The following is a 21,644-nucleotide window of genomic DNA, read 5'->3' on the forward strand; positions in this document are numbered from 1 at the left end:
CATCACAGCCCTACTTAAAGATGTTAAATCAAATTCTTTCAAAAGCCATAAAAATATATAAGGTGGGTTATTGATCAGTTTGGTAATTGCCCGTTTAGATAGATGATCAGGTTTATGAAGGTAAGTTCGGGTCATGCATATGTCCGAAGTCTCTTTGGCATAAACAAAGAAACGGAAAAGCAGAATCAATGACAATGACAAGGTACCGACGCCTTTGAATGATGGATATTAATGAGACACTTTACGCCTTATCAACGTTGTGATACTACTGTTATATGCGTGCCATGTGACCCCCCTGATTGACAGGAAACCCTTCAAAGAACCCAAAGCACGTAGTTCATGGCGCTCATTTTTTCGTTGTTAGAAAGGGTCCGTAAATCCATTTTTTTTTACTGTTCTGAGAGGAAAATTGTGTGTTGTTCGTGGTGTCCTGTTTAGATCTTCCCTAAATTTATTTATGCTTCTACACTTTGGCATTTTACAAGGTCAGTCGATGAAAAATTCGGCGCAATATCGTCGTCTGCTCGCACGGAAAACCGTTGTCTGTTTGAAAATGAAGTGCGCATGCGCGTTTTTGATGAACGTTGTCTCTACGGGGCATGAACATACGTGAAAGGTCGTCTCACCCGGTTTTCGTACAAGGATATGTCGTCAACTTAGGCAGCAACGAAAGGCTGTTCACCTCGCCGTCGATCATACCCAACCCAGTAACAAAGTGCACGACAATCATATCGACCCGATGAATAACAATTCAGTGGAGTATTTATGTCCAAAGTTAAGTCGGTTAGAGTTCGTCATAAGATAATATTGTCAAATGGAACAAACTGCTCCACTCGATATTTGTTCAAACACTGGCTTTCAGGTAAACAAAAGAGTTCAGGAGACCCTGTATGCAGTCACGCCAACTTAAAATATGCACCCGACGACAAGGTATCTTTTGGTGAAGATTAAACGGTTCTGTGACATCATCTGAAAACTGTACAGGAGCTCGCAGGTATAAAAATGAGACCCAACATTTTCCGAGTCTAGTTTTCTGATTGATCGCCAGCTTGGTGTGAGCTAAGGCTGAACATGGAGCTCTTTGGATTTGAACTGTCCACGACGTGGGTCCTCGTCGCTTGCGTGGTTCTCATGTTGGCATGGTAGGTACTCAGACTTTGATAACGAGCTCTACTCCGAAGATGGTCGTTGCCTGGGATGAAACCGCAACAGATGTTACCCCCTTCACCATGCAGCTTTAGGCATTAAGGGGGGGCAGAATATTAGCTAGGGGTGGTCACATCACAGAGAACATGGCAGTTGCCCCAGTTTCTCCCCTCAGTGGCGTAACTAGGGGTAAATTTCCCGGGGGGGGGACACCCGGTGGTGCATTTTTTTCAAGGGGGCACCATAAGCAAATATTCTGCAGCTACAACGGAGAGGACTCACCAATTGAAAAGTAGGGAGCCAAGGGGGGCGAGTGCCTCCCCCCCCGTTACGCCTTTGGCCCCCTCCCCCAGATACTTCAGCTGAATCTGGCCTGACAACTCTTAGGGAATACTGAGGAAATTCAGGTGATTTTAAGTCCACGGGAAATTAATTCCCCTGTACCTCTACTTTTGGGCGTTAACGTAAGGTAGTCAGACTTCAGTGTTTAATTTCTGTGCTTGCTCCTGTGCATAGCGTCGGGTATAGGTTAAGCATATGGTTGCTGGTTGCGCTGAGCCTCAAAATGGGGACGATCAACCTGGCGATTTATTCTTGTGATTAATTCCGCTCAGTTGAGCCCCGGGGCGTGTTTTGGCGGTAAAAACCAAAAACTGGTTCGGTTGTTTCTCTTTGGTTAACCGCTTTGCGGGTCTGAGTACTACATAGTCACGGTTAATTCTTCCCCATTTAAAATTACCATGGATAATCGGAAGAATTACAACCGAAGCAGTCCTTGGTTACAACTGCCCAAAACACCCAGCCCTCGGCATTGTGGTGCGTGCGTTGCGCACTTCTCTCCTACTTCTCTCCAGTCCTAGAGTACATGGGTATTCCCGGTGTGCCTCGTTACCGAGGTGTTCAAGCCAGAGATGCGTCTGGTTCTTGCGAGACTGTCTAATTCCACTGGAAATGATAGGGTACTGTGAGTTGAGACAATGTTGATAAATAGCTCCTTGACGTCCATTACTTGCCAGGTATGACCGGTGGTGTCATCAGTACTTCCAGAGGCGAGGCATCCCGGTGGCTGGCTACGTTCCTATTTTTGGCAATAGACTGCAATGGTTGAAGGTAAGACGGAAGAGGGACTTGATCATGTTGTGATATGTGACCTTGTGGTTTGTAATTGTCAAAATTGGGGGGTGGCTATCATGGCTTTTGCTGTGGTTAATGGTTCATAAAACCTATGAGGTCACTGGAAAATTTGAAGTAGAAACGTAACGTTTACCTTTAATCGAAATACGCTGACTTGAAGTTTATTTATCTTAAATGGGCATAAAGTTCTCTGATTATCTTTAAAGAGTGAAAATTCTGTCTATTAAGTTGAACTCGAGAGAAACGTCAATATTTATTTTGTAGTACATATTCGAATTCTGACGGGTACTTTCGTACACTATTTTGTGTATTTATTGAATTCTATCCAACATTAAAAAGTGTTTCTGACTGGGTTAAACAAAATGCCACAAAAATATGAAGTGCTGTTTATAAACCAAATTGTGACTTGTCAACGCAACAGGACAGTGACATTAACATTTCACCCCATTCCCTTCGTGTACTTTCTCCTTGATGCTTGCAGGGAATATGCCAGACGTTTGCAGGATACCACAAGGAGTGTGGAAAGGTATTTGGGTGCGTATAATTGAAGTTTTCCAGTGAGGGACTTCATATCCGTAGTGACCGGCTGTGTGCAACATTTTACGCCGCCAACGTGAACTGCACTCTGGCTGCAAACACATCTCAGAGAATTAGAATAAAACACCATACATGGGGCCGAGCCAACTCTTACTTAAACCAACGAAGAAAGTCCCAGCAATATCATCTTCATTATTGTCCCGAGTTTGCCAACCAAACATGAGTTGATGACTGAATCCACTTCGTCTAAATGTGTCTTCTTCATAGAGTCTATGACTTCCGACGCCCAATTTTGTTCATCAATGACCCGGAGATTCTCAAGCATATTATGGTGAAGAATTTCTCCAACTTCTACAACCATACGGTAGGGTGTCCTTTGACTTTTAAAATTAAGTTACATTGCGCGCCTCAAACTAAAGCATCGAAAATCTGCTTTAACAATCCTGCTTTAAAGACAACGTGGGTGCAGTCCTGTTAGTTACCAAATGAAGAATCCTCAGATTGCACGAGTCTTTGCAATCTTTTGCTCTGCAGTCGAATCCCCTGATTAAGATGGATCCTTCACCAGTCGGTAGAGGCTTGTTCTTCTTGGAAAACGAAGACTGGAAGAACATCCGCAACACGCTGACGCCCTCGTTTACGGCAGCTAAGATGAAATACGTTGAGTATAATCACCGCTTTTTGTTTTGCAACATTCAACATGATGCCATATTCTAATTGGTAATTGCCTCTTTCGTTAAACTCGTCATCATCGTCTTCACCTGATGAGTTTGTTCCAATTTCATCTTCTCACAGATGACTCCGCTAATTAATGGGTGTTCCGACACTCTCCTGAAAAGTATCGACGAGGCACGAAGGGGAGACAAGGCCGTCGACTGCAGAGAGTGAGTCAGACCACGTGTTATCCCCTTTGTGGGCGTGTCCATGGAAGAAAGCATCAGTGAAGATGCAGAATTACATGACAATATTTCTTGTACTCTTAAACAAGGAAACCAGATTGTTTCCTTTTTAATATTAGAGCTTCTTAAAACGTGGATGTCCGCCTGCAGTGATTGTGTCCTCAAATCCAGCCCCACCCCTCTAATATTGAACACAGACAATCGACAAAAAATCGGGGCTAATATTTTGGTGAAAATTCGACTCGTTCCTTACTGCACGACGATAAACGAGACGTTTGTTCGCATGTAGAGTTCATCTTATTCCTATGAAAATGAGACGGCGCTTGTGTCTGACCAAACTCGTCGTTCAAAACACCAGCAGTGCGTACTCTGTGTAAAAAAAAACTCCCAAAATGCTCATTTTATACTTTATTTAGGGTCTTCGGGGGTTTCACCATGGACGTTATTGCGAGTTGTGCCTTCGGCCTGAACGTGGATTCCCAGAAAAACAAGGACGATCCCTTTGTCCAGAATGCGAAGATCCTCTTAAGTGGGAGGGGTTTCAACAGTACCTGGGCCCTACTTGCCTGTGAGTATATACCCTAAACAATCGAAATATAATAGACAGCGCATCTCAACAAAGCAACATGAACGTTTAGACAAGCACCAACGACAATAGTTAGGGATTTAATCTTTTAACCTTTGTTTTTGGGTGCTACACTAGCCTAACTAGTCCTCGGATGATCCGATATGTATTCGATATTTATGGAAAATGTTTCAGTAAATCATACTTGTCGTCATAGTCGTCTAAATACAGGATATTTACAATAGTGCGCCTCCAAGAGTTTGAAACGCGTTGACCAAGCACAGTCGACCCAATGCGCATTTGGAAATGGTTGACAGATCTCGTGTACTGTGATTAGTCAATGAGTTGCAAACTCTTGGAGGCGCACTATTGTGAATCGCCCGTATTCGTAACTTTGTCAAAAACGGAAATACTTCATGTTCGAGCTAATGGATATAAAGTAACATCGCCGTATTTCATTCAAACGAAAGGCATGAATATGCTGCTTAGTAGGCGTAATACCGGGAATTTACAGATTGTCAGTGTGAGCATTGGTCGTCTTGATCTAAATCGGGTCTCATTGTTTGGCAGCACTTTTCCCATTCTTGGCCCCCTGGTTCGCTCACTTTGGAATCGGCCTCGTTTTCGACCCGAAGAGCGTCAAGTTTTTTCTGGGCGTGACAGAGGCTGCATTCAAGATGCGTAAAGAAGAGGGCGCCACGACCTCAAAAGTAAGTAAACGACAGATAATCTAAACGTTGGGTCAAAATTTCGAGCATTTTTAATTCACCTTTCTTGAACATTTCCATGAACATTTCATTAGGTAAAAAAGAAGAAACACACGAAAATTGAGACGAAAAGTTTTGGTATAGCATCCATAAATGTTCATCTTCCTCCTACCTTAACAGCACATCGATCTGCTTCAGCTGATGCTAAACGCCCACAATGACCCTGACACGGATCCAGAAGACACGCCCATGGCAGAGGACGGCCTACGGACAGGGCGCGTGACCCAACGTAAGCCGCTGTCAACAAGGGATGTTATGGCTCAGGTATTCATCCGACATTGGGTATTGTCGCAAATAATCAATTCGGTCAAATCACCCCCTATAAACCTGAGGTTATTTTCATTGAATTTCCCTGGTATTTTGTTTTTCTTGGATTGTGTGTCGATTTGACGGCACAGTTGAGTCAAGGAAACTACAAAAGTCAGCTGGAAATCGTGTTTCCAGTTCAAGGAAAATGATCATTGCTTTCTAAACTGCACAAAAATAAGTGAATGTCTACACTAGGTATGGATGGTAAACGGTTGTGTGTCAACGGGTTCATTGTCAGGCAGTGCAATTTTTCCTGGCTGGGTACGAGACAACCAACTCGCTGCTGACTTTCACCGCTTACCTGCTGGCCACCAACCAAGACGTGCAGGAAAAGCTACACGCTGAGATTGACAACCTCGCTCACACGAAAGACAACCTTGGCTATGACGTCATCGCCAAGATGGAGTATCTGGACATGGTCATCAACGAGTCATTGCGCATGTACCCTCCACTTTCTTTGTAAGGAGACGAAGGTTAAATTCCGCTCGACTTTTATGCAATGGAAATTGATCATGGTCAATATTAGGACACCGTCCGATTTATACATCGCTATACTTGTCGTAATCATCCCCGAGCTGAAGTGCACCCCCAATCGGCGAAAGAAAGACATGTGGTTACAAGCGGGTTCGTGCACGCGTTCTGCAAGAACCCGCTTGTATCCACATGTTTTCTTCAAATATGCAGGAATAAATTAGTTACGCGTCCTCAGCGTGCTTCGCGTCAAACGTGCATATACTTGCGCGCGTCATGGCGAGTGGTAAGCACAGATGCGTTCTGTGGTTATTTATGCCTGTGGGTGGTGAGTACCAAAAACACGCCCTCTTTTGTTCTGCTTGGAGCGGATTTCTAGCAGTGTAATTGTTCCACCGGAGAATTACAACATTCTCCGCATTTCGTTGTATTTTGATCTGGTGTTTTGTTGAATGATTTCCTCTCGTAGTACTGACAGACGATGCAACCAAACACTAAACGTCGATGGCCTTGTCATTGAAAAGGGTGTCACCGTGTTCGTAGGCATCTGGAACCTTCATCACAATGAGGAATTCTGGACGAATCCAAACAAATTTGATCCTGAAAGGTAATTTATGAGCTAAAAAGATCTACACATAAACTGATGCAAGGTTTGGGATTTCAGTTTCGTCGCTGACATAAGCAGAAAGTTGAGTGACAATTCTTTAAAATACTCACAAAAAAGTCACAAGCAAATGGAAAAAAGAGAAAATAGGGAATATCTTGTATGACACTTTCCAGATGTGACCGCGACAGTTTGAAATATCTCTTGTCGCAAAGTTGAATCTATATAAAACGTCGAATACATATTCAAGTATATCGCATACAAACATTGTTCGCATTTTTGTTCAAACCGGTATATCCAGATTCAGCCCTGAGAACAAGGTGTCCATCAAACCGTTCACCTATCTACCATTTGGCTTTGGACCACGGATCTGTTTTGGTATGCGCTTTGCCTTGATGGAAGGCAAGATGGCGCTTGTACGTGTGATGCAACAGTATCGCTTTGATGTCAGCTCGGAGACCGAGGTAACACAAATTTAATACATCTGCCGTTCACCTATAATAATTATTTCTAGTTTGCGTAATACCTCAGTCAAAAACAGTCCATTAATCCATGATACACATGAACATGCACAATGTACAAACGGCCGATAGGTAAACTTTTACTACAATAATAATAAGAACTAACATCATTGCGTTTATTTTCGTGAATGCTTCTTGCTTCTTTTTTAGATTCCAATTCGTCTCAGTAAGACTGGACTTATTGCGCCGAACAAGTTGATGTTGGATATTGTCCCACGGAAGTAGGTCACTCATCAACACCAATATGACATGTGGATCTCCAAGCTTCTGCGCTAGCCTAATGTACAGTACAATATTACTGCCCTCCACAATCACGCACAGCGGAGCAATATTTGATGTACCAGACAAGTCACAAGGCACTTTAACTAATCTAGATATATTTGCATGTTTGTCATCTTGCGCGGTAGTGTGTGTGCGTTTAGTTCCAGATTTGAGGATTTTTTCACTTTGTTCATGCTCCTGGTTGCATGGATGGATGCCCCCTTATCTATCAATACCATATTATATGAAATACATAAAATACATGCCTCAGGAAATTTGGTATGAAAAATATTAATTTTGCCAACTTGTTAACTGAAATTGTCTGTACCAAAACAAAACATTATAATCCAGTGAGGAAAAGAGAATGTTAGATTTAAAGGTCTAATATACGTGACAAGTTGTAGTTAATGAATTGTTTATAAAGGGATGATTTATTTTACAGTAAAAGGTTAGAGCATTGTCTGAAATATTTTCCTTTAATATAGGCCTACTCTAAGATGTCAGCTTTGCATAATGTCTGCATAAGTTTTTCTTAATTTCAAGGTGATAATGATAGATTATTTTCTGTTTATAAAAAGCCACCAGTTCGATATTTCAAACAAGCAAGGTCATTCGGGAACAAAGCACGAGCGCGAGTCGGCGTATCCAGTCCAAGCGCAACAACAGAGGGCGTGTTGTTTGGAACCATAGGCTGAGTTCAGGCGGCTTGTTCCCGTATGTTCACGAACATTCGATTTGTTGTTAGTGGGTCGGCTGCTCGAACGCCGGGGAAAAACAAACAAAATGCAACATGGCGGCGTCCATGTACGTTACTCGAGAGTTAAGGCTTGGATGGGTTGATAAACAGGAACATTCATTTCTGTGTTTGGGAAAATAATTAATGGTATTGTTGCAAAACTTCCCATTGTCTGCATTGTCTATGGCTTTGGAAGCCATCTCTCCACTTTTTGCAGCTGTTCAAAAATCAAAATCTCACGAGTTTTTCCGTGTGTTCCTGTAAAACCCTGACGAGGAGGTGGTGTGTGATCCTGTTCCGAGAACAATGTTCTTGAGTCGTGTTCCCGTCAAGAACAGACCGCCCGAACTCGACCGCTAGAGTGCCGAAGTGAATACGTCACGCGCACAATTAGTGTGTAAAAGATATAAGCGCGAGAACCAGCGCGTGAACCAACACGCGCGAGTAGTCCATTCGTTTGCACTGCACTTTCTGGTTCACAGTGACGTCACACTTCGGGTTTCTATTAACCTTATTTTAAATGTTTGGTTTGCAATTTTAACCCATATTTTGATGTTCTGTTGTTTGTTATGCTAATGCATATTTGCATATTCATGAGTAGAACTACGGTGTCGTCCAAGGCGCTTAATCTCAATGCTGCACTGATTTGTGCACAGAATATTTCTAGATTTTTTTAACCACTGCTATGGAAGATTTCATTTTCTTTGGCAATTTATTGCTGTGTTAGTATATGGCAATAATCCAGCAAAATCCTTTTTCACAGCAATGTTCCCAGATAGCAATTTTGGATTCACAATTTGAACATTAAAACATGCAACCTGAACCATGTTTTCCAGGATTTACATCAAATCAAAAACGCCCTCACTTGTCCAGAAATGCTTGGTCAATTTCTAATGTTTCAAAAAGTGCACCGTTAACTCAAAAAAGATGTCAAACAGTCTTCATACATTGAAGAAGAGTATAGATATATAAAGAAAGTGATTCTTAGAAAAATTCATTTCCTGATTCTTTTAATCTGGCCCATGGAGATGCAAAACAATGCGGTTGCAACAGTTGAAAAGAAGAGATAGCAGTACCGAAGAGCAAAAAAAGTGACTGTAATTTGGTAGCACATGTCAAAAAAAACACAGGTGCGCTGCACGTAATGCGCACTGAACGCGCTGTCATTCACCGTTCCGCTCATTGTTTGCCCATACAGTGTACGCGCAAGACTGGCGGTCTTTGCGTTTGTATGTCTGTGGGGAGGATAGGGCTTTGGTGATAGGGCAGACCTCTCACGCGCGTCCAAATGACCCTGGACACGCCTCATTTTCGGCATGTGCTTTTGGAATGCCCAACCGGCTCCATGAAAATAGTACATCACGACGATTAGCGGTATATTGCTTGATGTTACCTCTCGTCGCCCGAAGTTACATAGGAAACCTATACACCTCCTAAGCGTACATTGAATTTATTTTAGCTTAAACCTACTTGATGTTCAAGATATTGTGTACCAATTTAGTTTACCCTATAAAAAGGTCCGTAACTATCGCAACTTCCTTACTGCATCTTGTTAGAATAGCTTACGATAAGCCCGGTTGCCGTAGTACTTCTGTGTGGAGCAAAATAGGCAACATTATGGTCATAAATGTGGGTCAAGTACACAAGTCAGGTTGCACTCTGGGGGAGGTATTTTATCTCCCAAAGAATCTAACATGGGAACTTTACTGTTACCGAAATTTGAAGTGTTTGCGTGAGAGACACAGCACTCCACGCCGTCACGGATCGACCTAGAAAAAATTCCAGGTGGTAAAGTGGCTTTCCCTGTGGCGTCAGACCGGGGATAGCACGTTGAGTGCGTTGTACAGTACCGGAGAAGGCCTTCCATTGGACAGTCTTGTCACATGACAGCGCGTCGTTGCCCCTCCCCCACCCCCTTTTAACTCTTGGGGGTACTTTGAGACGAGTGGGTGAAACGCCCCCGCCACACCCCCCCCCCAGTAAGTCCAAAAAGTCGGAGACCTTTTCGTGCCAACACCGTACTGGCACGTATCTTGTCGGTGCCAAAAGGGCGCGGACTTGAGCACAATTGGCAAGGGGGGGTAACGATGTTTGTGGCGTGCCTATTTTCCGTTTATGTTTGTCAACTTAATAGACATAAAATCGTCATGTTTATTTTGCTCTAGTGACACGCAAGAGTTCGTGCCAGGGTCGGCAACGTCTTGCGTCGAGGGTTATCGTCAGGGCCTTGTGCTCAAAAGCGTTAGCAAGAAAACAGCATATTTACCGCTGAAAGAGACGAGCTCATTTCTGAAAAAGAACACTCCGATATCAGAAAATATTTTAGCTTTGTTAAACCAATAAATAAATCAAGAAAGCGTACAAAACATCAATTTCTCCTTGAATCAGACTTTATAATTTTAAGAGACTCACGTCTTCTGCTGACTGATTCTTAAGCTATTGCCCATTAGGGATATTATACAATAAGCCTATAATGAAATGGTAAAATTACCCATGAAGGTAACACGCTGATTCTAGATAAAGAAAAACATTTTTGTCCAATTACGAAGTACTGTGGAAATATTCATGCTATCTGACAGAGAGAAAGACCTGACCACCATAGTGTTCTGTCCCTCACCCTGGGGATCGTAAGGGGTAGGGCAAAGGGGGCCTCCCCACACCCCATCCCCACATTAAAAGGAACAAAAGCAAAAGAAATCAAAAAGGAGACATAACATGACCAATTTCGTTTTTTAAAAAATCCTTTAGCTCCGCCTTCCACCTTTCGTAGTAGATCAGTTCGTTGCTGGTGAGCGCTCTGCTCTCCCAGGTGAAAAGTGCATTCACCTTTGATAAACTTGCTCTTCTCCCGGGAAGAAAAACCTAGCGATTCCCAGATCCCTCGTGGCACCGTCTTCAGCCAGGGCAAGAGACCTTTTTGTCGCTAAAAATGATTGACACGAACTCTTTACAAAGCCAAAAGGGCACAGACTTCGAACACAAAAGGCAGGCATGGAGTGCAAAGGTTTATGCTAACTTATCGAGATAAAGCTTGAGGTTTGTATTGAGACAAACACTGGTGTCGGCGACCTTTATAGCATAAACATTATCGACTTTTGTCAACAAAAAATGATGCCGATATGAAAAATGGCCTAATTTACTTCAAAGAATCTCTCGAAATGTTTGTAAAACAAACAGAGTTTTTGCACTCCAGCAATGGAGAATAACAACACCAGCAAATAGAAGCAAGGATGTGGAGACCGCAAGGCTTTGGAAACCCCCCCCCCCAACACCATGTTGAATTTGCCCCACTAACAGCAAAAGCTGGATATGCTCCTGGCTATCCCACCTGCTTACCCGCAATACACCAAGTATTTGGTTAATAAATCCCTATGTTATAATTCAACGCGTAATCTCTCCTTACACCATCTTTTATAGAAACTTTTGAAAGCGTTCAACTCCTACAAAAACACCAGTAAGAGAAGAGGACAAGCTATCTGCTCAGCTTAAAAAAGAAAAGTCCAATAAAAGTAGCAATAATATGTGGCTTCCAATGCAGAAATTCAACAAAACTACAAAGGCTGGTCCCTAAATAAATGCAATGGGAAGATCTTTGTTTGAACTTGAACGGACGTTTAAAGCACTAACTTATCCGAAATATAATGTACATTTTACAACTCTGCAGCTATATCGGTTTAATCCAAATATACTCTACATTAAAAGGTCGCATGAGAAAGCTGGCCTAATACCAATCAGGACGTTGGAAATAATCCAACAAAAAATGTACCGTAATTAGGAACTGCATCACACAAAAAGACAATAGAAGAGATCAAAGAGGTCTTTAAAGATAACCCTGGGGAAACGCATATTTTCTTCCGAAACTCCAGACTCCTTTGAGAAAAGTCAACTGGACTTTTCAACGATAACATGACACAAAATGCCGGAGCATTTAAGTTATGACAGGTCGTGGTATCACATCTTATCCATTACACTCAAAAATACACAGTTTCGGTAGAATATCTGCAAGCATTACTATGTGTAGTTGCCTCACAAAAGTCAAGAAGTGAATATAATGCATTCTGCTATAAAATGTATGTCGAAATCTACAGTAATATGAAAACTTTTCAATTATTATAATGATTACAGTCCATATGAAAGATATAAAAAGAACTATAGCTGAAACTGGTGTAGATTGCATGTTTACACTTTTCGAAAACCAACTCAATACATGTACGCCAAGATACGTAGATATATTAAAGAATTCCGGAAATCAATCCCAGCATAATTTAAAGGCCATTGCGAAGATAGAATCTTCACAAAAATTTCTTATTTCGTCCCGTCAGCAGTGATTACAAAATGCAAGCATGGGTGCAAAGCATATCGCGCGCACCTCCTCGAAGCAGCTCTTCGCAAAACAAGTAAAGCACAGCTAAACTCTGTTCATATTTCTATCATCATCGGTCAGATCCAATACATTTTCTTTGAGAAAAACAATTTTATTGATTAAACCTGTTGTTAAAATCAGACGTTAGAACGATTTGAATACAAGCAGCAGCAACGAAATCGACAGGCTGCTATTTTGTGTCTAGAAGTTGGCAGACTTTGCACGCTACATTCTCACCATAAAAATGATTAGATGGAAACGAGAAATAAAACAACTCTCGAATGAGATGTCAGAAATACTCGTCACAGTCTGATGTCTTTTCTTGCTATTTAATTTCTCTGGACAGCTTTCAGCATCAAACTCTTTGGAGCAAGGAACCCGGTCTTCCCAAGGGTAGGCGGGATCTGAAATGAAGCAGAGGCAAACAAATTAATGAAAAATTACTCGAGTTAAACACACAGACAGAGGTACCCCTGGGAATCGTCCATGCGATATTGTCCTATTTTCTCGGACAAGGGACAATGCTACTCTACTACTCCGTTAATTTTCTGTCGTCTTACCTCGGTTTCCGAGCTGACATCGAAGCGATATTGTTGCAGCACACGGACCAGCGCCATCTTGGATTCCAGCAGGGCAAAGCGCATACCTATGCAGTTACGGGGACCGAAGCCAAATGGCATGTAGGTACACGGCTTAATGGAGGCCTTGTTCTCAGGGCTGAATCTGAACGGGAAAAATGCCAAAAAATTAAAATAAAACAGTTGGCACTGTACAGTTCTGCCTATTTCTGTCTGAAATATTGTAAGCAGCAAAAAATTGGAAATTAATTTCCCAACAATTGATAGACCTTTAAAGTAAGGCCATGAAGATTTTTGGACCGAGAAGACCCAGTGTAAAGAAACGTCATGTGGGCACACGGGTACAGAACTTCAGACTCGTACTGTCTACTGTCTCGACGCCATTCAGAATAAGCGTTTCCAATCTGAGCTGAAAACTCTAAGTATTCAACTCTGAAGTTAAAAAACACGAGATTCTTCTTTTCACAAAGCTGATGGCTCACCTTTCGGGGTCGAATTTGGTCGGGTTTGGCCAGAACTCCTCGTCGTAATGTAAGGTCCAGAGACTTACGAACACGTTGACACCCTTTTCGATAGTCAGACCGTCATAGGTGATTGTCTCGTTGCACATGCGATCAAATCTGAATTATGAATAAATTAAATCCTTTAAAAATAAGTATAGCTCCAAAAGGCTCAATCTTTCAATCATAGAAAAGAGGCAGTTAACCGTGATTTGACTCGTGAACGGAACGCTCCTTACATGACGGCTGGAGGGTACATGCGCAGTGACTCATTGATGACCATGTCCAAATACTCCATCTTGGCGATGACGTCATAGCCAAGATTGTCTCTCGTGGGAGCGAGGTCGTCAATCTCAGCGTGTAGCTTCTCCTGCACGTCTTGGTTGGTGGCCAGCAGGTAAGCGGTGAAGCTAAGCAGTGTATTGGTTGTCTCGTACCCAGCCAGGAAGAAAGTGATAGCCTAATCAAAACAAAAGTTAAATCCCGCTGGAAAAGTTTCTCCGTCTATATCGTCAGTATAGAACAGGTTAATGGAGCGACGTATTGTAAGAATGTTTTGGGACACGTTCGTCCGGTTGTAAAAACTGTGACAAAAGCCTTAACGTTTAACATTTGTTTTTCCTCTGTACGATAAATTTTAAAAATTCACTTTCATTGAAAGTTTCCAGTATACCATTCAAATAGACAACAAAGGCAATTGCGTTGCTTTGCTCTAGTTTTGATCAATTCTGTGCCACCTTGAGTATTTGGTTGTGAACCGTGGTTCAGCTTCATACGTGCGATTGCATATATAGCTCGAGTACACAGAAATTTTGGGACGGCAACTCGCATGCGCAGTGCACTTGCAGCGCATAATGATACTTTCCTGCTTCGTGGCAAACTCGTGCTCGCACGGCGATGCACATACCAAGGCATTCCAGGTACTAATTCATTGAACAGTCACGTGATTTTTAAGTCTCCCATAATGCTTTCTTCTTATCCCGAGGACGCTCACCTGAGCCATGACATCGATTTTGGACAAAGCCCTGCGATGGACCACGCCCTTGTCCGTGCCGTTCTCAATGGTGGGCGTGTCTTCCTCGTCGTGCTCCTCGTCATTGTGGGCGTTCAACATCAGTTGCAAGAAATCGATGTGCTGGGAAATCATTTCAACATGAAGGTAACATCAAGAATGAATACTAAATCATCAGGATTTTTTATTCTTCAGAAGCACTTATGAAGTGTTAGACGCGTGCATTATATTTTCCTACGTTTATAAGATCTCTTGACTCAAATGTATATCACGTGTACAAAGTACTAATTATAGGTGCCTTCAAGCCCACCTTAAGATCCGATCTGGTAAAGGTTTCCCATGTCAAACAATTTACATTTAGTACCGGGCAGGTGTTTTGTCTTCATATTGTGAGGATGTCCCTTAACCAAAACGCCACAACTGCTTTGTTCAATCTCAAAATGAACTGCCAACAATGCGAGATGCACATTGAATCAAAGGATTTAGATGTTAACACAAGATCGTGAATATTCATACACATATACGAACAGTTTAGCTGTAACTTTGATATCCACTGCATTCAAACTCACGGCGTGTGACAATCTCACTTTTAAGGCATAATTATTGGAGTTCTAACAGAACCAACGTCGCATCTTGACCAACCTTTGAAGCCTCGCTGCCCTCCTGTCTGCGGATGTTGCATGCTGCCTCCGTCACATCCATGAAAAACTTGACGGTCTTCGGATCAAACAGGTCGAATTTCAGATAAGCAAGAACGGGGGCCAACGCAGGAAAGGCAGCTGAAAAACAACAGGATTTTCAATCAAATGTGTGCCTTAGAATGTAGTTTTTCGCTTGCTTTATTCAATATTAGATAAACCAATTCCAGAGTTCAAGTTGAAAAGCGTTATTTTTCGGGGCAGCTAAATGGTTGATTTCAGGTCCTGTTTTCCCATTCCACTGACAAAATCAAAATGGCCCTAGAAATTTTTAAAAATCTTTGAACCAAAATCGAAAAGGGCTAATTGAATTTGTTGGGGGCAGACTTAATGGGTTTTATTATGAACTAACATTAATGCCACAAATCCATTCCAAATGTTATCCAGCTTTGTGGCTTTCATTGATAATATTGGCGTTTCACAATAGTGCGCCTCAAAGAGTTTGCAACGCGTTGGCCAATCATAATGCGCGAAATCTGTTGACCCAATGCGCGTTTGGAAAGGGTTGACAGATTTCGCGCGTTGTGATTGGCCAACGCATTGCAAACTCTTGGGGCGCACTATTGTGAATCGCCCCTATTAACCCCTTCGTGATTTATTCATTCATGATGATGCACTAGACCTAAAAATGTGAGATTTCCCTTTCATTTTGAAACAAAAGATCCACTCTAGGATGAAATGGTAATGAAAACCACTCACAGACAATCATGAAAGCAGGATTGAAGAGGCTGAACTCAAACGCCTTCTTGGCATTCTGGACAAACGGGTCGTCCTTGTTTTGCTGGGAGTCAACCTTGAGACCGAATCCACACTTCGCGATGGCGTCCATGGTGAACCCCCCAAACAACCTACAGAAAATCACCCGCTGAACTTTTTCAATCACCTTGACTTTAAAAACAGAATGCATTTTTAGTACCCTCTTCCAAAGAGTCGAAATCCTTTCAATACATTCAACGGAAAGCGTTTCCACGGGCGTAATACAGGCATTTCACGTCAGCCAATCACAATGACAGAAATCCGTCGACCCAATGCGCGTTTGGAAAGGGTCGGCAGATTTCGCGCATTGTGATTGTAAACGTGTTGTCAACTCTTGGGGGTGCGCTATTACAAATCGGCCGTATTGCTATTACATACCGGTAACCAACAAAGTAATTTTCAAGGCAAACCGCAGGTGAGGTAACCCTGAATTATTTCAAACCAAAGCGCGCAACGGGAATTTTGTTTCTCTCGAGCGTATAGCATTGGATTCTCATGCCCACTCCAAAAATATTCAGTTGGAATTTTTCGGGCAGGGAAGATGTAATTTTAAACACATGTATTAGATTAACCGTTTCCGACACAATTTCTTAAGTGCCAGGAGCTTGGTGCCTTACCAAACCTTGTCAGAAAAATAAACAAGCTGACAAAAAAAATATTCAACCAAACTTACACCCTGCAGTCGGCAGATTTCCCGCCCTCCTGCGCCTTGCTGAAGTTTGTCACAAGAGTGTCGCAGCACTCGTTGATCATTACCGACATCTGCGACAAGAAGTTTTATAAAAAGATAAACCACTTCAACATGACGACCAACTGTCTTGTCATCCTTGCATTTTCCTATAGATTGCGTTGAACGAGTTTTCGCCTCAAGACATTTTGGAGATGGCCTACCTGTCTCATCTTGGAGGCACTGAATGACGGAGTGATGACGTTGCGTGTCTCTTTCCATTCCTCATTCACAAGCTGAGTCAAGCCCCTGTTGAGAGGTTCTTGACCGAGAGGGAATTTCTAAGGCAGACAAAATGAAAGAGGCAAAAAAGTAAAAACCCTACTGAGGCCTCTGAACGAGTACAATAGCTTTCCTCAGAGGAAAGGTAGCTTTTTATAAGTCTTATATTTGTTGTAATCGCTTACTGGAGATTGTGTCAAACTTTCTGGTGGCATATAGTAGGACACGGTTACGTGTAAAATGAGCAAAAAGCTATATAGAGAGAGATTTTATGTGAAAATGAGTAACACAAAGATTAGAACAGTAGCAGTGGCGACATTGAGGTCACACTGTTTTAGGTTCTTACTCTGCGATTGTAGAAACTGGAGAAATTCTTGACCAGAACGTTCTTCAATATGTCAGGATCATTGACGATCAGAACTGGACGCCGGAAATCGTACATCCTGAAAGAATCAAAGGCAACTTGACGAGTGTGGCCGACACATTGCCAGTTAATTACACGTAAAGCTGATAGCTTCTCGGTAATACAGTTGGATCTACACATTTCCAACTCACTGCACTACACTACGTCTAGTTATATTTCTACACACTTTCAAGAATTCCTTAAATGGTTAGTTTGATCTCCACTGTACAAATGCCTCGATTTTACCTAAGAAAAGGCAACTCAAAATAATTCTTGTGATCGATTTCCCTTACCGTCGTCAATTAAAAAATATCATCCGGGTCAAATTTCAATCTCAGAATTTATAATATAATGAACATGTATCTTGCTATCTCTGAATGTTGTTAAAAAACTTCAATGCGAAATCACACTGCGTCAAAATAATGACCTTCACTGTTATTTTACATACCCGACGACTCTTCCATGCTTCTTTACGTAATCAGTAAAAGTCTTCTGAACGCCCTGTGCGAAGATATTCATACCAAAAAAGAATAACACAACATCGTCTATTGATTTGACACGAAACAGCTGTTCCAGGTATCGAAACAATCATTTGTTCCACGGCACCAGTGATTGGAACTTCGTTTCAACAGGAGCACTGTTTAGACAGCATTCTGCTCATAATAAAGAAACACCTAGGTTCTAATCTTTTGTTCCTGATTGTTTTCATTCCTGATAGTACATGGTTCCTGTTATAACAAGGTAATCTGCAAATTCCGAAGAACTTCTTATTATTGACGTTCGACTGAATTGGATTTACACAGCAACGGATCTTACATGGCGCCACTGTAGGATGTTGCCAAAGAAGGGGATATAGTCTGGCACCGGGATGCCTCGTCTCTGGAAGTACTGGTGGCACCACCGATCATACCTGGAATCAAGCGGGAACAGTTACAAACGCTAACGATTTGCCCAAGGGCTCGTTTAGAAAAATTCAGTTTATTATAGTTAAGAATTTTGAAGAAGGTCTCGTGTTTTAGAAGTTGTTTCGCGATTCCCTGAGCGCCTCTCAACTGAAAACGAATTACAGTTTTTAAAATTCCACTATTGGGAAAAATGGAACAAACTTTTTATCTTAAGGCAGGGTTGAAATGTTAGTCTTAAGTTTCGAATTCAACATCCCGTATCCTAAGGGAATGCAAGCATAGTTTTCAAATGGTGCTAAAGCGACCCAAACCACGGTAAATAGTAATATTACATAATGTCGTTGAGCTTTGTAAAGTTTCCCGGGAATATTGTAGAAAACCCAGATGAGCGAGATTAGAGAAAAGCACCGCAGACTTCTGTGCCCCCCGTTTCCGCTTTTTGAATTCTTTTCTTGCATTGCGTGGGTTATTGCAATTTCTCCGGTAACATCCCGAACTGCGGATAATTTTCTACAGTGCAATGTACGTTGGCGCTTGGCAAATAAATCGATGGTAATAAGTGACCTCCAAAGCTGAATAGGCTGGGTGTGCGTGACAGGCGGTACTCACAGGACAATGCGACTTTCTACTGCACTTGGGCAATGTCCAACAATGAGTCTGCCACCGTGTACGACCCTTCATTGTGTAAGCATGGTACGACAGCCAAGTTGAGACATGTCAAAGTGGGCGCTTACGTTGCATACAAAGCACAGCTAGAGTAAAACTGTGAGAGCAGCGGCGGAAAAGAGCCCCCCCCCCCGTTCTGTGCCACCCGAGCCCCCCCCTCATATAAGAGAACGAAAAATGTGGCGATACCATCCTTGCCCGAACCCCCTCCAGAAAATAAGAACCCCCCCATGTCCCCTGCAAAGTGTACCCATGGAGGAAGGAATAGTCTCCTCCCTCCTCCAATTCCTTCCTCCATGATGTACCCCATGCAGTTACGCCCCTGCGGAGGAGACACAACGTAACTAGTGGTGACGCCTACCATGGAGGTACCTCCATGATTCAAGTTAGGTTACCTGCGCTGCGTTCGAAATTGCAAACACTATCGATCAACACATCGTTGTAGGGTTTGAAAAGACTAAGTACCTACCATGCTGCCACCAACACAACGCAAATGATGAGGAACCAAGTCAGAGACAGCTCAAAGCCCAACAGTTCCATGTTCGGTAACAAATCAGGATATTTTTGCACAAACTTCACAGATTAACTTCAAAGAGTTGTCCCTCACGGCACTGACGCCGATTTATATGCAGGCAGGCACCTACAGTCGATTGCACAATATTATTACTGTATGGCAGGGTCCATTTCACTAAAAGGGGTGGTCAGGAGTTGTGTTTACGTTTTCACTTAAAAAGAACAATTACATCATTCTTTATTTATAGAGGGATTGCGCATGTTGGTCCACGTTGGACTGGATGATATCATGTAAGCCTTGGATTTCATATTTTTCTCAGAATTAGTCGGATCATTTCCCACCAAAAGTGGCCAGTATGATTTTTTTAGACCAGCCTTTTGCATCAGTTAAAAACCAAAGGACTCCTCAGTCACGCACGTCCGAAGAACGTGAAAATGTTCAGTTCTTTAAAATCAATGGGCCTCATTTAACAGTGCATTAATTCCTGCATGACCGATCGGTCTTGACTTGTTCGTCCATGATCATGAAACATGACAACTGCATGATAGACTATCTTTAGTGTCAGGGGAACTTGAAACTGTGATATAATTACTGCAAGTCAAGGGAAAAGTTATAAAGAACACTGAATGGTCAGTGTGCTGCACTGGAGCGGGTTATTCCTTCCTCGCTTTGCACCAGTGAGGCCCCGGGGTCGAGTCCCAGCTTGTACATTTGGTTTCCAGTTGATACTCGCTCTCGCAGGTTTTCTCCGGGTACTGCGGTTTCCTCCTGCCTCTAAAACTGGACCTTCTTCAATCTCAAGCAGCGGAGTTCTTTGGCCAAATGTGAGGAGGGGCGACCAACAGCTGTTTTATGTTGAAGAAATTGCACGGAAGAAAGGGACGTGTCTCCATACATGAATCTAGGCTTTCTCGTTTGTCCTTAATTACACTGACCAAAAAACAGTTACACGGCCTTCTTTCCCCACACCAACAATCCATACTAAGCTCCCAAGAAACGTAAATGCATGCATGTGACACTGAATAGTAGTCTTCCCACTTCCTCATTTTTGTCTTACGAAATCGTTGATCCTTGCAAACTTTGGGTCAACCATTCCCTTCCTGTTTTCCTGTGTTTTTTCCCAACTGGTTTCGAAAGTGTTGTTCCTGTATTGTGGTACCGACAACAGGTTAAATTGCATCAGCGCCACTAGTCCATCCATAAGCGCGGCTCATAATGCATGGCCTCGGTGCGGCCAGCCCGTCTGTACACAGAGCGAAAACGTGACCTAATAAGGCATAAACTGCTTTAGCCCAAGATATATTGACACTTGTTATCAGTGCATGCTCAACGTTATTTGTGCGTATTTATCCATCAACTAACTTTAAACCCGATAGTGCAACCCGAGTTCATTTCACAAAGAGCTCTTTATGGCACAACCAAGTCGGCACGCAATGTCCGACTCGTGATTTCTTTTTGGGACTGTCACGATCTATCATAGGCACAGCGGCCAACTTGAGTTCTTCCAGTTTCATTATCTGCTTTTGTTGAGATCTGCGACAAGTACCCAAATTTGACAGGATTTCGTCGACTTAGGCATCATCAAAAACTAACAATTTGTATTTAGTGTATGATTTGGAACGGTATTTTTGAGATGTTTCGAAATACAGGCCGAATATACAGAAACATAATCCTTTCAATTATCCTGTCGTCCGCCCCAAAACGTTTGTTTCTTTAATGAATCTGTCCATCAGTGTCGGCAATAACAGGAATCTCAATACCGCTGCACACTTCGGTACACTTGAAAAGAGGGCAGTGATTTCTATCTGAGACTAGAGTGAGAGTTTTTGGCCAATCAGCTGCCGGCATTCATCTTTGAACAAAAATAAACTAAAACGGTACTTCCCTCCCTTTAAGTAGAACAAAAAACGTACACCGATTAAAGAAACTAGTTGTCCCAGTATTCTTAAATTGACAAATTTTCCCATGTAACTTGACAATTTAACATCAGTGCTTACTTCTTTGAATATTCAGAAAAGATATCATTTACACTGTATCAAGCTGGAATAGTTTGTGAGAAATGCTATCGAAGCACTCGAAGTGTCAAACGATGCGATTATCAACGGGATATCTTTGTTCGTGGGCTACATGAGTGCCTGTTTTATGATCACAACACATTTATACTGTCGGACAGTTTTGTCCATTAAGATTAGGCTTGAATTACAAACTTATACGCCGCTGTGCAGATGTGCAGACACCAGGACATCAGTCGATTTGTGGAAAATTTTTGTGACCCGAGATAGTAAGGTTTCTTTCTATATCACTGTAACAAAAGTTAGTCATTTCTGTGCTCAAAATGACTAATATGGGT

General features: G+C 42.3%; 2 protein-coding genes across 3 annotated transcripts; one reads left to right on the forward strand and one right to left on the reverse strand.

The window, feature by feature from the left end:
* The first annotated feature begins 868 nt into the window (after positions 1-868).
* On the forward strand, positions 869-8,943 carry LOC110974857 (cytochrome P450 3A24-like). 2 transcript variants are annotated; one of them, XM_087137561.1, is made up of 13 exons: positions 869-1,142; positions 2,163-2,256; positions 2,762-2,814; positions 3,085-3,181; positions 3,352-3,477; positions 3,613-3,701; positions 4,133-4,284; positions 4,852-4,991; positions 5,169-5,277; positions 5,600-5,816; positions 6,298-6,435; positions 6,734-6,896; positions 7,104-8,943. In XM_087137561.1, the coding sequence occupies exons 1-13, from the start codon at positions 1,072-1,074 to the stop codon at positions 7,176-7,178; spliced, it is 1,524 nt and encodes a 507-aa protein (XP_086993687.1). In that variant the 5' UTR covers positions 869-1,071; the 3' UTR covers positions 7,179-8,943. The 2 variants fall into 2 exon arrangements, with proteins under 2 accessions (XP_086993687.1, XP_022082458.2); XM_022226766.2 differs by having other exon boundaries at positions 871-1,142; positions 5,169-5,312; positions 5,596-5,816.
* A 1,375-nt stretch (positions 8,944-10,318) lies between these two features.
* On the reverse strand, positions 10,319-19,423 carry LOC110974809 (cytochrome P450 3A24-like). The gene is made up of 13 exons (XM_022226691.2): positions 19,250-19,423; positions 18,026-18,119; positions 17,658-17,710; positions 17,153-17,249; positions 16,749-16,865; positions 16,531-16,619; positions 15,801-15,949; positions 15,046-15,182; positions 14,386-14,526; positions 13,631-13,851; positions 13,374-13,511; positions 12,874-13,036; positions 10,319-12,717 (listed from the first exon to the last, which is right to left on the reverse strand). Exons 1-13 carry the CDS (start codon positions 19,318-19,320, stop codon positions 12,643-12,645), a joined length of 1,545 nt encoding a protein of 514 aa, XP_022082383.1. The 5' UTR covers positions 19,321-19,423; the 3' UTR covers positions 10,319-12,642.
* Positions 19,424-21,644: the final 2,221 nt, after the last annotated feature.

Source organism: Acanthaster planci, linkage group LG06 (genome assembly GCF_054643075.1).
Source record: "Acanthaster planci isolate LZ-2023a linkage group LG06, COTS_SCS, whole genome shotgun sequence".
Classification (NCBI taxonomy): domain Eukaryota; kingdom Metazoa; phylum Echinodermata; class Asteroidea; order Valvatida; family Acanthasteridae; genus Acanthaster; species Acanthaster planci.

Coding starts and splice junctions, on each gene's coding strand:
- LOC110974857 (XM_022226766.2), top strand. CDS start 1,072: ATGGAGCTCTTTGGATTTGAACTGTCCACGACGTGGGTCCTCGTCGCT. Junction 4,992..5,168: donor AGGGCGCCACGACCTCAAAA/GTAAGTAAACGA, acceptor CTACCTTAACAG/CACATCGATCTGCTTCAGCT. Junction 6,436..6,733: donor AACAAATTTGATCCTGAAAG/GTAATTTATGAG, acceptor CGGTATATCCAG/ATTCAGCCCTGAGAACAAGG.
- LOC110974809 (XM_022226691.2), bottom strand. CDS start 19,320: ATGGAACTGTTGGGCTTTGAGCTGTCTCTGACTTGGTTCCTCATCATT. Junction 15,183..15,800: donor TCCTGCTTTCATGATTGTCT/GTGAGTGGTTTT, acceptor GTTGTTTTTCAG/CTGCCTTTCCTGCGTTGGCC. Junction 13,037..13,373: donor ACCAAATTCGACCCCGAAAG/GTGAGCCATCAG, acceptor TTTCCCGTTCAG/ATTCAGCCCTGAGAACAAGG.